General features: G+C 42.0%; 1 protein-coding gene across 1 annotated transcript; it reads right to left on the reverse strand.

Annotated features, from left to right (window-relative positions):
• Window positions 1-834: 834 nt before the first annotated feature.
• On the reverse strand, window positions 835-15,809 carry bri3bp (bri3 binding protein). Its single transcript, XM_068055575.1, has 3 exons — window positions 15,558-15,809; window positions 4,913-5,015; window positions 835-3,236 (listed from the first exon to the last, which is right to left on the reverse strand). Exons 1-3 carry the CDS (start codon window positions 15,750-15,752, stop codon window positions 2,824-2,826), a joined length of 711 nt encoding a protein of 236 aa, XP_067911676.1. The 5' UTR covers window positions 15,753-15,809; the 3' UTR covers window positions 835-2,823.

Here is a 15,809-nt window from a genome sequence, read left to right on the forward strand (position 1 = left end):
GCTCAGTATTTCCAGCATTTCTTGTTTTTCTTTTATAATGGATAGAGGGGGTCTGAAATGATGGAAGAGGCAGAAACCCTCATCCTGTTTACAAAAAAACACTTGGATATACACTTGAAAGGCCATAACCTACAGGGCTATGGACCAAGAGCTGGAAAGTGGGATTAGGCTGGATAGCTCTTTTTCAGCCAGCACAAACATGATGGACTGAATGGTCTTCTTCTGCATTGTAAACTTCTATGATTCTACATACTCATTTAGGGCTCAAACCCACAACCCTCTGAATCAAAAGCAAGTACTCCCACCTAATTATAACAATTATAAATATTAGAGCATTTAAAAAAAGTTCATGGGATGCAAATGTTGTTAGCAAGGCCAGCATTCATTGCCCATCAGAAGGTGGTGATGAACCACCTTCTTGAACTGCTCAACTGTGTGGTGTAGGTACTTCCATTGTGGCGTTAGGTAGGAACTTCTAGGATTTTGACCGAGCAATGATACATTTCCAAGGAGTTGATGGTGTGTGACTTAAAAAGGAAAGCTAGAGGTGGTGGTGTTGCTATGCCCCTGCTGCCCTGGACGGTAGAAGTTACGTGTTTGGAAAGTGATATTGAAGAAACCTTGGCAAGTTGCAGCAGTGCATCTTGCAAATGGTACACACTGCAGTTACCATGTGTCAGTGGTGGAAGGAATTAGTGCTTAAGGGGATGGTGTTGCAATCCAGCGGGCTGCTTTGTCCTGGATGGTGTTGAGTTTGTGTTGTTGGAGCGGCACTTATTCTGACTTTTTATAAATAGATAATTTAAAAAATCAAAATGCTAGCTTGTATTGTAATGTTTTACTTTTAACATATACAGTAACATTGTGCTTTACAGATTCTATTATCCATTTCTTAGTTAAAAATTACATCTGGAGATTGAACACAGAATCCAAACAATACTTAACAGCAAGATGTAAATATATACACAGCAAAATTACCAAATGCATAAAATTACTCAATGAGAATTGAGATTATTTCTTAGAAAAAAGCAATGTCAAAATAAATTAAGTGCATTTGTAATTTAAAAAAAAAAAGTATAACAAAAATGATTCTGCATATTAAAGCTACCAAAATGGTCCAGTCAAATCTAGTGTGATCACATAATGTACTAGCGCAGAAAGACAACAGAAAATACACTTTACATAATTTTAAAAGTTGGCATTTATAATTATTGTAATACATCAATTGCTTTGTAAATTTGGTCAAAATGAGCTCAAGTATAGTTATCAGCACAATTTAATATCAAATGTACAATATAATCTAAATAATTTGTGTTTTTTCTGTACCAGTCTTAATCCACAAAAATTCCCATTATTCTACACGTTTCCAAGGGGTACAGAAATCAAAAGCATGGTCTGAGTGAACAAATATTTTCAGCTTTTATTTTCCCTTCAGTGTTCATTTCCAAACTAGATCACATACAGCATCATATACTCCCAAAAAGGCACATCATCTGGAACCAAAGTAAATGAACGTGATTTGTTGGTACTTTATAGTAGTGGAGTTAGTTCCACACGGAACTGATTGTAGAGATACAACAACTTCATATCTTAAAAATCCCTGTTTTATGCTTTTCTTACATGATCAGGACAGACAGCAGGGAGACTCCCATCACAAAATTGATTGAATTGGATCCATCAGCTCCAAGACTCACTTAACTAGTCATTCATTCATTAGCAATACCATTCTTGTCTAATTTTAGTAGTATAACCCACTTACAGGTTTAATATTTCATACAAAAATCTATTTGTGAAATTCAAAACATCACCTCCAAGAAAGATCAATCATACAAACACAAGTTTGTGGGGCAAACTTTCCAGATTTGAGCTTATCTACTACTTTAATTGAGCTCTATTGGAAACTGGAGGTAGGGCAGAAAGACTTTGTGATTGAGAGACTTTAGTAGATTGGACCACATTTTCACACATTTATTTTGCAGGAGAGTTATTAATTTGACTTAACACCACATGCCATAATTAAACATTATACAAATAATCTGGTAATGAATTACTCATCTCATTCACAAACATGCCATATTAATGGTTCGTGGTCTACAAATCCAATGGCAAAATCTGCACAGTTTGCAACAAAAGATTACACGCAAACACATTTCCATACTGTACATCTCTTCACATGGAATGCATCCACAAAACTAAGGGTGAAAACATCAAGTTGGGGTGCAAAGCAGATTTTCTTTTCACTACAGCACATTGCATATAGAACACCAACTCAAATAAATTCTTATGTAATTAGGGATCCAATAATGTAGCAGCACTGAAGGACCAGGGGGAAACAGGCAAAACAAAGTTATATAAAGTTTATTTTAGAACTTACCCTTGATTTTATCACAAACTATACTAATGTTAAAATATTACAACTATCCTTCTCAGTGTACTTACAGCAAAACCACAATAGAGCATAATTACTGAGCACAAATATATTCTTTTCTCCCTTCCCCCAATAAGATAGAATTTGAAGAGAATAAAAAGAATATTCCTTTGTCTGGCGTTTTATGTAGCGAAACTGATTCTGTTTGCGCTAGTGAACATTTGACCATACACATTTAAGACAAAGAATTAAAAAAAAAAGACACTTACAAAAAAATTACTCCCATATTTAGTATGACTGATGAATATAAACTAGGCAAGTATAAAAATAAAAAGTGGTTAAATGATTAGAGAAAAACTTAGAAACAAATACATATGTGTTATTCACACTTGTTAAACAGTACTTCACTACCCATTAAACAGTGCTGGTGATGAGCAACAGCATTCCTTCCAACACTAAACAGTATTTTGGTCAAGTTTTTCCAATACCCTATGGAGACGAATGTTCATAAGCCTGATTTGACCATCAAGATGATCGAGTTTTTCCTCTACATGATTAACACTCCTCCGCCAATAAAAGCCAACTGGACCAGTCATAATGTATGACAAAACTACAAAACAAAGCGGGAGCACAGCACCTTCAGGGTCACCTTCAGATTTCTGAAGAATGTATAGGCAAGCGAGGGCAAAAAAGACAATTCGCGCGATCCAGAAAAAGCAGCCAAACGTTGTGCGTAATGCATAAAATAAAAGACCCAGAAACATTGACAAAAACCAATAAGCTACAAGTACAGCAACAATTAACAGCAGAACTTGAGTTGGATGGTTTACAGCAGTCGCCGGGTTCAGATACTGGTTCAGGTTTGATCCTGCAAGAAATAAATAATGGAGAATTAAATTTTGCTTGTCATAACAAATCACAGAAATTTTAATTAGCTGGTCACTATAAAAGGATTTTTTTTCCCCCATAGAATCATAGAATGGCTACAACACAGAAGGAAGCCATTTGGCCCATTGTGTCCATGCCAGGTCTCTGCAAGAGCTACTCACCTAGTCCCACTCCCCCACCTTTCCCCCATAGCCCTGCAAATTTCTTCGCTTCAGATAATTATCCAATTCTCTTTTGAAGACCTTGATTTAATCTGCTTCCACCATGCTCTCGGGCAGTGCATTCCAGATGCTAACCACTTGCTGCATAAAAAAAAAGGTTTTTCCTAATGTGGCCATTGCTTCTTTTGCCAATTACCTTAAAATCAGTGTCCTCTGGTTCTCATTCTTCCAGCAAAAGGAAGAGTTTCTCCTTATCTACTCTGTCCAGACCCTTCATAATTTTAACACCGTTATCAAATCTTCTCAATCTTCACTTGTCAAGGAGAACAGCAGCTCCAATTTATCTATGTAACTGAAGTTCCTCATCCCTGGAATGACGCTTGTGAATCTTTTCTGCAGCCTCTCTAATGCCTTCACATCCTTCCTAAAGTGTGGTGCACAGAACTGGACACAATACTCCAATTAAGGCTGAAGCAGTCTTTCATACAGGTTTATCATAACTTCCTTGCTTTTGTACTCTATGCCCCTATTTATAAAGCCCATATGTTTTATGAAATGCTTTCTCAACCTGCCCTGTCACCTTCAATGATTAGTGCACATAAACACCTCCTAGGTCCCTCTGCTTTGGCACCCCTTTAGAATTGTATCCTTTAATTTATATTGCTTCTCCTAATTTTTCCTACCAAAATGAAAACTTAAAAATGTGTTCAGCTTTCCAATAAACACATTAAATGCTGGACACAGAAAAAAAAAAAAGTGTATTTCAGCCAACCTCAAAAGCAGATTTCCACCATTGGCTCCTGTTAGAGAGCATCACAGGGAAACGATGGGGTGTGCCTTTTGTTTTAAAAAGATCCTCCATGATGTTGTTTGATCTGCAGCACAGTTGAGATATTCAGCTGCTAACCTGGCCTGGTTTTTAAGGCTACTGCTTTCAGTGGCAAACCCAAGTCATTGGAGCATTGCTGGGGTAAATCAAAAAGCTGTTATAACCATACTTTCAAGTTCTAGGTCAATGACTGCCTTGTATTTTCAACAAAACGCAACACTTGGAGTGAAATTATCCTGTGCTACATACCCTACAAAAACACACACATGCCTTCTTCCCTACTCAAATCTCCCTCTATGCAAGGCACATCCTGTGGCTGAGGGGCTGAGATGTGTTAGATGCCACTGCCAAAGCCACTCTTGACCACACGAGTAGGATAATTAAAAAGCTTCCTGACTGATGGTTACAATTCATAGAAATGAAAGTGGAAAACTCTATGGTTCTCTATATATCAAATCACTCATCAAACTCAGGAAAGTGCAGGTCTTCTTCAAACACCCATTTGGTGACTACAGAACAGCTTCGTGCAGAATTATTCTTTGAATGCAGATATTTGACAAGAGTGAAGCAGGCTGTGAGAAGCACAAAGACCAAAGTACTTTACATAAAAATGCTTCTTTACTCCAATATTCTCCTTAAAGTCAGCATTTATGAAAATAGTTTTACCGTCAATTCCAAGAACATCCAGGAGATCTGTCCATATCTTCCACACGGTGTCCACCAACACATCCATGCTAAACACAAACTGCTCGGTGATCCTGGAGAAGAACTGAAAAAAATTCATGGTCTAATGAGGAAAGATTCAAAAGCAGAACAAAAGAAATAGGAGCAGGTGTAGGCCATATGGTCCCTAGAGACTGCTTCTCCAGTCAATAAGATTAATCGCTGATCTTCAACCTCAACTTCACTTTCCTACCTGACCCCATATCCCTTGATTCACCTAGAGTCCAAAATCTATCTCAGCCTTGAATATGCTCAATGGCTGAGCAGCCACAGCCCTCTGGGATAGGCAATTCCAAAGATTCACAACCCACTGGGAAGAAATTTTTCATCAGTTCTAAATTTTAATTTAATATAGTCCTGTAGGTTGGAGCACTGCTGTCATATTTAGCTGCAAGGGAAGAAGCCCAGATACTCTGCACCATCATTTGTCTGAAGCCTGTAAAAATGGGCTTTTCATCTCTCCCTCCTGGCATTTCTTCTCTCCTTTGGCTCCTCCCCAAAGGCGAGGCACATAGACTTACTCCTTTATAAGACATCTGTCTAAATCAAATATCAATGCAGAATTGTTCCATTTTTACATTTAATAGTGCTTCAAAGTTTATAACATTTTCATTTGTACATAATCAAAGCCAAACCTTTAAAGGGTTACACCTCCTACATAGAACAGCACATTGCAGCTTATACTGTAGTTATGCAAACCAGAACCACTAGGTGATGCTTTTCACCAAGAGTCAAAAATGCATGCCATCTTATGGAAATAAGGTAAGCAACCTCTGGGAGCATTAAAAGATATTCCTGGTATAAATAATTCCGCTCAGAGCACAAACCCTTAAAGGTAGCAGGACAAGTTGATAAGATTACCCAAACTGCCGTCACAATTTCATTTCGATTATTGACATTGAACATCTCCAGAACAACTTTAAATGGCTTCCATCTTACTAACACATAGCTGCTGAGAATGTGGCACTTGCTACCACAGGGAGTGGTTGAAGAGAATAGTATAGATGCATTTAAGGGGAGGCTAGATAAGCATATGAGGGAGAAGCAAAGAGGGTTATGCCAATAGTGTTAGCTGAGGAAAGATGGAAGAAGGCGCAAGTGAAAAATGGAAGCCCACAGAATTATGGGGAAAGTAGTACTTTGGGTACAGAAGTGGGTAGATGTTTTTGAGACTGGGAGGTGGTTTGCTGTGGTGTTTCCCCAAGGGTCAGCTTTGGATTCGTGGCTCTTTTTAACTTTTATAAACAACCTAGACTCAGGTGTAGCAGGCAACAATATAAAGCTTGCAGATGATCGAAAACTTAGCCAAGTAGTGAGTAGATAGTAATGAGGATAGTTACAGGCTTCAAGATGGTAGATAGGATGGTGAAATGGGCAGAAGCATGGCAGATGGAATTCAATGCAGATGAGTGAAGTGATGCACTTTGACAGACTAAGATGGAAAGACAGTATACTGTAAATGGCACTAAGTTGTAGATGAGCAGAGAGATCTTGGTGTTCATATACACAAATCCTTAAAAGGTGGCAGGACAAGTTGATAAGATGGTTAATAAAAACATGGGTTACTTGGGTTTAGAAATAGGAGAGTAGAATATAACAGCAAAGAGATCATGCTAGAAATTTATAAATCACTGGTTGTGCCTCAGCTGGAGTATTAAGGAATGATCTGAAGGCTTTAGAAAAAGAGTACAGAGGAGGTTTACCAGACTGTTACCAGGAATGAGGGACTTAATGAGGAGAGGTTGAAAAGTTAGGACACACACAGTAGATTAAGAGGTGACCTAATAGAGGTTTGCAAGATAAGCTATTATAGAGAAAAAACTATTCCTTCTGGCAAGTGAGTCAATAACTATAGGTCAGAGAGTCAAAATCATTGGCAAGAGCTCTAAAGGGCATCTGTGGATTTTTTTCCCTCACACATCAGTTGTCACGATCTAGAACACTACCAAAAGAGGTGGTGGAAGCTGATTCCATGAATAATTTTAAAAGGGAGTTTAACAAGTACTAGAGGATGAGGAACTTACACAGTCATGGACAATAAAAAGTGGGCATGTGTGACTAATCACAACTTCTCTTTGAAAGAGCCAGCATAGGCACAACAGATCAAATGGCCTCCTTCTGTGCTGTAAGTTTCTATGATTCTAAGCCCTGAATGTTTGGCAATATATCAAGCTTGTATCAGCACACAACACATACAAATCAAGGGATTTTAACCACACCCATATTTTCTACAGCAATTAAAGATTCCAAAAAAGAAATATAAAGAACTGGAGTTTAAAGGGTAGATGGGAATGCCTGAATATTATTTGTACAGCCAGTAATAGCCATAAGTGGTTCAAGAGTTCACCTACCTAGGCTCAACTATCACCAGTAACCTGTCTCTAGATGCAGAAATCAACAAGCGCATGGGTAAGGCTTCCACTGCTATGTTCAGACTGGCCAAGAGAGTGTGGGAAAATGGCGCACTGACACGGAACACAAAAGTCCGAGTGTATCAGGCCTGTGTCCTCAGTACCTTGCTCTACGGCAGCGAGGCCTGGACAACGTATGCCAGCCAAGAGCGACGTCTCAATTCATTCCATCTTCGCTGCCTTCGGAGAATACTTGGCATCAGGTGGCAGGACTATATCTCCAACACAGAAGTCCTTGAAGCGGCCAACACCCCCAGCTTATACACACTACTGAGTCAGCGGCGCTTGAGATGGCTTGGCCATGTGAGCCGCATGGAAGATGGCAGGATCCCCAAAGACACATTGTACAGCGAGCTCGCCACTGGTATCAGACCCACCGGCCGTCCATGTCTCCGTTATAAAGACGTCTGCAAACGCGACATGAAATCGTGTGACATTGATCACAAGTCGTGGGAGTCAGTTGCCAGCATTCGCCAGAGCTGGCGGGCAGCCATAAAGACAGGGCTAAATTGTGGCGAGTCGAAGAGACTTAGTAGTTGGCAGGAAAAAAGACAGAGGCGCAAGGGGAGAGCCAACTGTGCAACAGCCCCAACAAACAAATTTCTCTGCAGCACCTGTGGAAGAGCCTGTCACTCCAGAATTGGCCTTTATAGCCACTCCAGGTGCTGCTTCACAAACCACTGACCACCTCCAGGCGCGTATCCATTGTCTCTCGAGATAAGGAGGCCCAAAAGAAATCAGCACACAACACATACAAATCAAGGGATTTTAACCACACCCATATTTTCTACAGCAATTAAAGATTCCAAAAAAGAAATATAAAGAACTGGAGTTTAAAGGGTAGATGGGAATGCCTGAATATTATTTGTACAGCCAGTAATAGCCATATGCATTTTATATGCTAGGATCCCATTTGCAGCTGATTCCACAATTCATGTATAAATATAGGTGACCAGCCACTTCAGTCATACTCACTCGAGATCCATCAGGTTTACTTTTGGAAGCGTAGTAATGAAGCGAGGCCCACGTGTTGGACGTTGGTATGGCAGGAAACCAATAGAAAAATAGCTTACCGGCATTATTTTTTTTAAAAAGGGGAAGCTAATTAACAAAAAACTACAGCATACCCCCCCTTCCTTTTTAATAATTACAAATATTTCAGTCATTATTGTGCACAAATCAAGTTCTGTTGATTTTAATTAAAAGCAGAGAAAAAAATACTTCCCAAACAAATGAAAGGGAGCATTTCAACAAATATTTTGAGGAAATAGCAGAGCGTCTCAAGGCACAGAAATGCTGGAGACATACATTTGCCATTGCTACCACCCACCCAGCCCTTCCCTCCAGCCAGGAACACAAAGTCCTCCCTCAAGTATTTGTTGAACATGCTCAGTGTTCAAACTGCACAGATTGGGGTCCAGCACAGGGGAGTATTCCAATTCCAGTGCAAACAGATCTTTAGTCAAAACAGCCACACAATTTTATTGACTGAGATGGCGCAAAAATGCAACTCGTAATTGTCAAGTTTTAGTTTATAAGTAATGTTCCGAACAAATGTTCACCAAAAATATATACCAGCAGGAATAAAATGAAAAGATTAAAGGACCTACAAATCCGAAATAAAAAGAGAACACATGAATATACAGCTCAAAGAGAAAGATGGTTGAACATTCCAGGTTGGGCCATTAAGCAGTCTTAGTTGCAATGCACTCTTTGCATCAACACCCACCTGTACTGCACTGAAACAGCCCAAACCAAAGCTATAAATGCTATTCTCTGTGACTGTGACCCATGTGCATTATCTCTCCACATCTTCCCTGCAGCCTTCGGCAAGGTCAACCACACCATCTTTTGCCAAAACTTCTACTGTTGTCCAGTTCATAGGAACATAGGAAACAGGAGTATGGCATTTAGCCCCTCAACCCTGTTCCGCCATTCAATGAGATCATGGATGATCTGGGGTCTAACTCCATAGAGTTCAGTCGGACTACCACTTTGTTCCACTTTTACCTACATAAATCATTGCTAGAGCATCTCCAACAATGGTTTCTCCCATCACTCCTGCAGTTACCCTTTGGACTCCCTCCAGGCCATCCATGGCCACCTCCTTTCCATCATCAACGTGTTGCCACTTGGTGATAATGAACTGTGGGCATGGATGAGCTTCCACATGTACGTTGACCACATTCAGCTGCACCTCTCCCACCATCAATTTCAGCCTCTCCACTGCAGCACTGCTTTTTCTGAGTGTGTTCAACCAATCTTGGACGACCTGTGATTTCCTTTAGTTAAATATTGGAAAGATCAAAGCCATCACCAACCACTTGGTCAGTGCCTCAGGCTGAACCAGAACATTTGCAACTTCAGCAATTTGATCCATGTTTCCAACTCCATAATATGTCCATCATACAAGAGTGCCTACTACCATTATCCATCTACCGCTGAAATCCTCATCCTTACTTTTGTCATCTCCAGACTTGGCTATTCCAATGCTCTCTTCTCCTAGTCAGCCTCTCAAATTTCAGTTCAAACACTGCTGACTAAATCTTATCCTGTACTGTGCCCCATACACTCACCACAACTGTCCTCACTAACTTAGGGGGTTCTTGGTTTCCCAACACCTCTCATTTAAAATTTCCAATCTCACCTTTAAACCGTTCAAGGCTTCACTCCCAAACTCTGTAACCCTACAATTTACAATAAAGCAATGAAGATTAATTACACTGCTTCTCCTTTTTTAAAAAGATAAGCCTGAGGGGATATGATAGAAACTGTAAAAATTATGAAGTTTGGATAAATTGCAAACAAGTAAGTTTTTCTGCCATGCACAGAATTGACACACAAGGGGTCATATTTACAATAAAAGCAAAATACTGCGGATGCTGGAAATCTGCAACAAAAACAAGAAATGCTGGATTCACTCAGCAGGTCTGGCAGCATCTGTGGAAAGAGAAGCAGAGTTAACGTTTCGGGTCAGTGACCCGAAACGTTAACTCTGCTTCTCTTTCCACAGATGTTGCCAGACCTGCTGAGTGAATCCAGCAGGTCATATTTACAAGTTATGGACCAAAAAAGATAATTCAGGAGGAACAGTTATTTAAAACTAAAAGGTGGCGAGTATGTAGAATAGATTACTGACAAGGGAGGTGCAACATGAATGGACTATAAACTATGTTGAACAAATCAAATCTTTTCAACATAAACCTTATATGCTACATTCTGTATCCAAATGATTTGTCCTAAAAGGATAGGAACATCCAGTTCATAGATACCCTTAACACTACTTACACCACATGTATCAAAGCCATGAACTACAATGTGTACTTATGTAATCAGTATTCCACAGATTAATGGGAACATTCATTCATACATAGATTCACTTAATCACTGGTTTGCAGCAACAGTTTGAAAAAAAAGAGCACTGCTACCATGCAGGCATGCTTTGTGGCAAATCAGTCTCATTTCATATCTCTAAACAGGGATAAAGAGAAGAACACTCAGTTGCAATTCATAGTAAATAGAAAATGGGGGCACAGATCTAATACACAAGGCTTCCACCTCCAAAACATTATCTTGGGATCTCTGGGGGTTCCTCTAAATAGGGGTAGTGACACTTCTGTCTGCAGTAGGTGCAGGTCTGGCTTGGAAATTACAATAAAGTGGAGGGGACCCGAAGTAACCAGGTGCTGGGATTGTGCCAAGACCCCCCCTGACTTCTCTGCAGGGATTCTGAAGGCAGCCTAAAGAAAGACTAGTGCTGCATCTGTTTTGATTTCCTCCAACAGTAGATTTTTAAGCCTCAGGTGCAAGTGTATTCCTGGCACAGACCATGCAAGGAAGAACATGGGCACCTCTTTCCCTACAGCATGGTGTTCCTCTGGTGTACTGTGTACCCTATAGCTGCACCACCTCTTCCTCGTCTCCAAGGAAAGCCTTACATACCTTCATGGGATGTTGGTAACTAGGCCAACTGGCAACCATCTTAATTTGATTACATCTAGCTGGAAACATCCCAACAGTGTGTAGCTGCAATGCACCTAAGCAAAATGTAATTATCTAGATTTCCAAAAGGCCTTTGATAAGGCGCCACATAAGGGACTAATAAATAAAAGGTCAAAGCATATGGAATCGGGGACAAGTTGCAGAATGCGTTGCTCGCTGGCTGCAAGACAGGAAACAGTGATTAGAGGATAAAGTGTAGCTATTCAGAGTGGCAGTAGGTGAAAAGTGGGGGCCCCAAAAGATCAGTGCTAGGACCACTATTAGAATTAGAACATTACAGCACAGTACAGGCCCTTCGGCCCTCGATGTTGCGCCCACCTGTGAAACCATCTGACCTACACTATTCCATTTTCATCCATATGTCTATCCAATGACCACTTAAATGCCCTTAAAGTTGGCCTGTTGTTCAGTTTATCTTAAGTACTTAGACTCTGGAATCAAAAAAAAATTCTAAATTTGTGGATGACATCAAATAAGGGGGGGGGTACAGTCAATACTGAGGATAACTGCAACAAAATACAAGACAACATAAATAAACTTGTAGTCTTTTGGGCCTCCTTATCTCGAGAGACAATGGATACGCGCCTGGAGGTGGTCAGTGGTTTGTGAAGCAGCGCCTGGAGTGGCTATAAAGGCCAATTCTGGAGTAACAGGCTCTTCCACAGGTGCTGCAGAGAAATTTGTTTGTTGGGGCTGTTGCACAGTTGGCTCTCCCCTTGCGCCTCTGTCTTTTTTCCTGCCAACTACTAAGTCTCTTCGACTCGCCACAATTTAGCCCTGTCTTTATGGCTGCCCGCCAGCTCTGGCGAATGCTGGCAACTGACTCCCACGACTTGTGATCAATGTCACACGATTTCATGTCGCGTTTGCAGACGTCTTTATAACGGAGACATGGACGGCCGGTGGGTCTGATACCAGTGGCGAGCTCGCTGTACAATGTGTCTTTGGGGATCCTGCCATCTTCCATGCGGCTCACATGGCCAAGCCATCTCAAGCGCCGCTGACTCAGTAGTGTGTATAAGCTGGGGATGTTGGCCGCTTCAAGGACTTCTGTGTTGGAGATATAGTCCTGCCACCTGATGCCAAGTATTCTCCGAAGGCAGCGAAGATGGAATGAATTGAGACGTCGCTCTTGGCTGGCATATGTTGTCCAGGCCTCGCTGCCGTAGAGCAAGGTACTGAGGACACAGGCCTGATACACTCGGACTTTTGTGTTCCGTGTCAGTGCGCCATTTTCCCACACTCTCTTGGCCAGTCTGAACATAGCAGTGGAAGCCTTACCCATGCGCTTGTTGATTTCTGCATCTAGAGACAGGTTACTGGTGATAGTTGAGCCTAGGTAGGTGAACTCTTGAACCACTTCCAGAGCGTGGTCGCCAATATTGATGGATGGAGCATTTCTGACATCCTGCCCCATGATGTTCGTTTTCTTGAGGCTGATGGTTAGGCCAAATTCATTGCAGGCAGACGCAAACCTGCCGATGAGACTCTGCAGGCATTCTTCAGTGTGAGATGTTAAAGCAGCATCGTCAGCAAAGAGGAGTTCTCTGATGAGGACTTTCCGTACTTTGGACTTCGCTCTTAGACGGGCAAGGTTGAACAACCTGCCCCCTGATCTTGTGTGGAGGAAAATTCCTTCTTCAGAGGATTTGAACGCATGTGAGAGCAGCAGGGAGAAGAAAATCCCAAAAAGTGTGGGTGCGAGAACACAGCCCTGTTTCACACCACTCAGGATAGGAAAGGGCTCTGATGAGGAGCCACCATGTTGAATTGTGCCTTTCATACAAGACAACATAAATAAACTTGTAGTATGGGACATATAATTGCAGATAAATGACGTGACATTTTAGCAAGGAAAATAAGGTCACATATTACTTGGATAATAAGAATCTGAATGGAGTAGAGGAGCAGAGCGATCTGGCAATACAAATATACAAACGGAATGTTTCCTGATAACACAGAGCAATCGCCGACATCGTCAGTGTATCCAAACAACTTGCCAGTATGAATCTGTGCATGACGTCACCACGCAATGACACCAGACATAATGACGACCGAGCATTGCCTTACTCCTCAATGGCTGCAATTGCAGCCTCCATTCCACCCCCTTCCACCACACCAGTATCCCACTTTGGCCTCTGGCCTCCCACACCCCCGCTCGCTCCAGTCCTCCTTGTTACCCCCCCACCACCACCACCCACCTGGACACGCTTCTGGCCTCGCCGCTTTCCCCCACCCCCTTGGATGCTCACTCCCGGCCTCATCACTTCCAGTTCCCTCAGCCAATTGCTCCCCGCCTTGCTGCTTCAGCTGCTCGCCACTCCCCACCGCACCGCCCCCCCCAAACTCAGCTGATTTCTCCACGCTACACCACCCATGGGCGTGAATGGCTGAGGGGAGGCAGCGGGGAGCTGATGGGCACGGGAGAGAGCGATATACTACTTGGTGGGGGGGGGGCGGGTGTGATGGAGGTGGCGATCGCAGCCATTGACGGGGGTTGAGGTTAAATAATTTTTGAGACAAATTGAGAAGCACCATTTTTATCTACTGGCAGCTGCCTGAGATGTCACAGACAGTGACGTTTCAGTCAATGAGGCTGCATTTGCACATGTGCCAGTACTGCGCCACCTAGTGGTTGTGTTGTCAGCAAATGCAGCCAGCCTCTCTTTGCCTGGAGAGAAGAGGTTGAGGAGTGACCTAGAAATTTTTAAAATTATGAATGCTTTTGATAGAGTAAATACAAGGAGTGTTTTGCTCTTCTTCACAAGTGGAAACAAGAGAGCACCTATATAAAATAAGAGAAATAAAAGGAATTCAGTAGAAACTTCTTTACCGAGGAGAGTGGTGAGAATGTGGAACTTACTACCACAAGGAGTGGTTAAGGCAAATAATATAGATGCCTTTCAGGGGAGACTAGAGAATTATGAGACAGAAGAGAATAAAGGGTTATACTGATGGTGTTAGATGGTGGAGGATAAGAGGCTTGTGCGCAGCATTAATGCCAGCATGTACTGGTTGGGCCAAAAGGCCTGTTTCTGTACAATATATTCAATGTAAAAATAGTCATGTGCTAAAGCCACATAAAAGATGAGTCACCTGTACCTAGGTGGATTGCTTATGAAGTATCAGACAAAGTTTGCCCAGACATTAAAAACAATTATTCCAAGTGCAACATAAGGATAGGTTACAAACATAATATATCCCAGATAACATTGCAGTCAACATGTCATCAGATCCTCGCAAGAGGGCTGACTGTTAAATTGCTTTGTTATAAGATGCTCTGTAACCCACTGTTACTACCAAAGTGGGATTCAACAAAGCACAACTATGCAAATTCAATGAAAGGGACTGAACAGGCTTGGAGGGCCAAATGGCCTGTTCCCGTGCTGTACTGATCTTTGAATAGAGCACTTAATTCTTTGACTTCTTAGCTGTTTAATTCCACTAATGAGATCAATATTAAGTATGTAACACGTTTGTACAACCATTTCCTAATGGAGGCAGTCTATAGTTTACACTTCAGCACAAAGTGGCAGCCTCACTCAGAGATCACTAAACCAACTGCTATAGAAATTCTCACTGGTGTAAAAGACGCAGGTAAGGGTATACTGGTTGAGATCATGTCAATTTCCCATGCTACACTTCCCCGTGTTCTCCACCCCTCCTCCCTGCAAGCAACAGTCACATTAGGGGCTTGGTGCAAGAAGTATACAACGTCCCATTCCACATCTCAAAAAGCACAATTTCAAACAAGTAATTATTCAATTCAGTCCTAAAGTTTTAAATTATTTCAGCACAGGATCAGTGACAACGATTCATAAAAATCAAATTTTGCTGTACTGAAAACCCCCACTTCAAACGCAATGACTTAAACATATAGTAACCATGACCAATAGTGTCATTAATCTATTTTTAAAAATGCACTAAGCACTGATGAGATCAGACACGAACCACAAGCTTTAACTGTATACATATATGCAGCTACTCTGACTTGTGCGCACACACATTCTACACTTACCCCTACATGGAAGCGGTGTACACCCCCACTTGGCTATCCCCCATACATGGGGCACCCGCATCACATCCCCCAACATGCACCCCCCCCCCCCCCATCACATCCTCCAACATGCATACCCCCACCCCCACGAACACCCACTATCGCTGCCCCACGCCACCTTTTGCACCGCCTGTACGTTGTCTTCCCCGAACACGGCCGCCAGGTTCCGGTAAACGCCACTCGCCGCCCGCCTGAAGAAGTTATTTTGCTTTTCGTAGTCGGTCTGCCGGCGGGATTTCACCGAGTCCACCGACACAAACACAGCCAAAAGCAGCGCCACCACCAACACCATCGCCCTCACAGCCGCTCCCATCACCGCCGGTGGAAGCGAGCAACTACAGCCCAACCGCCACCAGGTGCAACCTCCAAA

Source organism: Heterodontus francisci, chromosome 23 (assembly GCF_036365525.1).
Source record: "Heterodontus francisci isolate sHetFra1 chromosome 23, sHetFra1.hap1, whole genome shotgun sequence".
NCBI lineage: Eukaryota > Metazoa > Chordata > Chondrichthyes > Heterodontiformes > Heterodontidae > Heterodontus > Heterodontus francisci.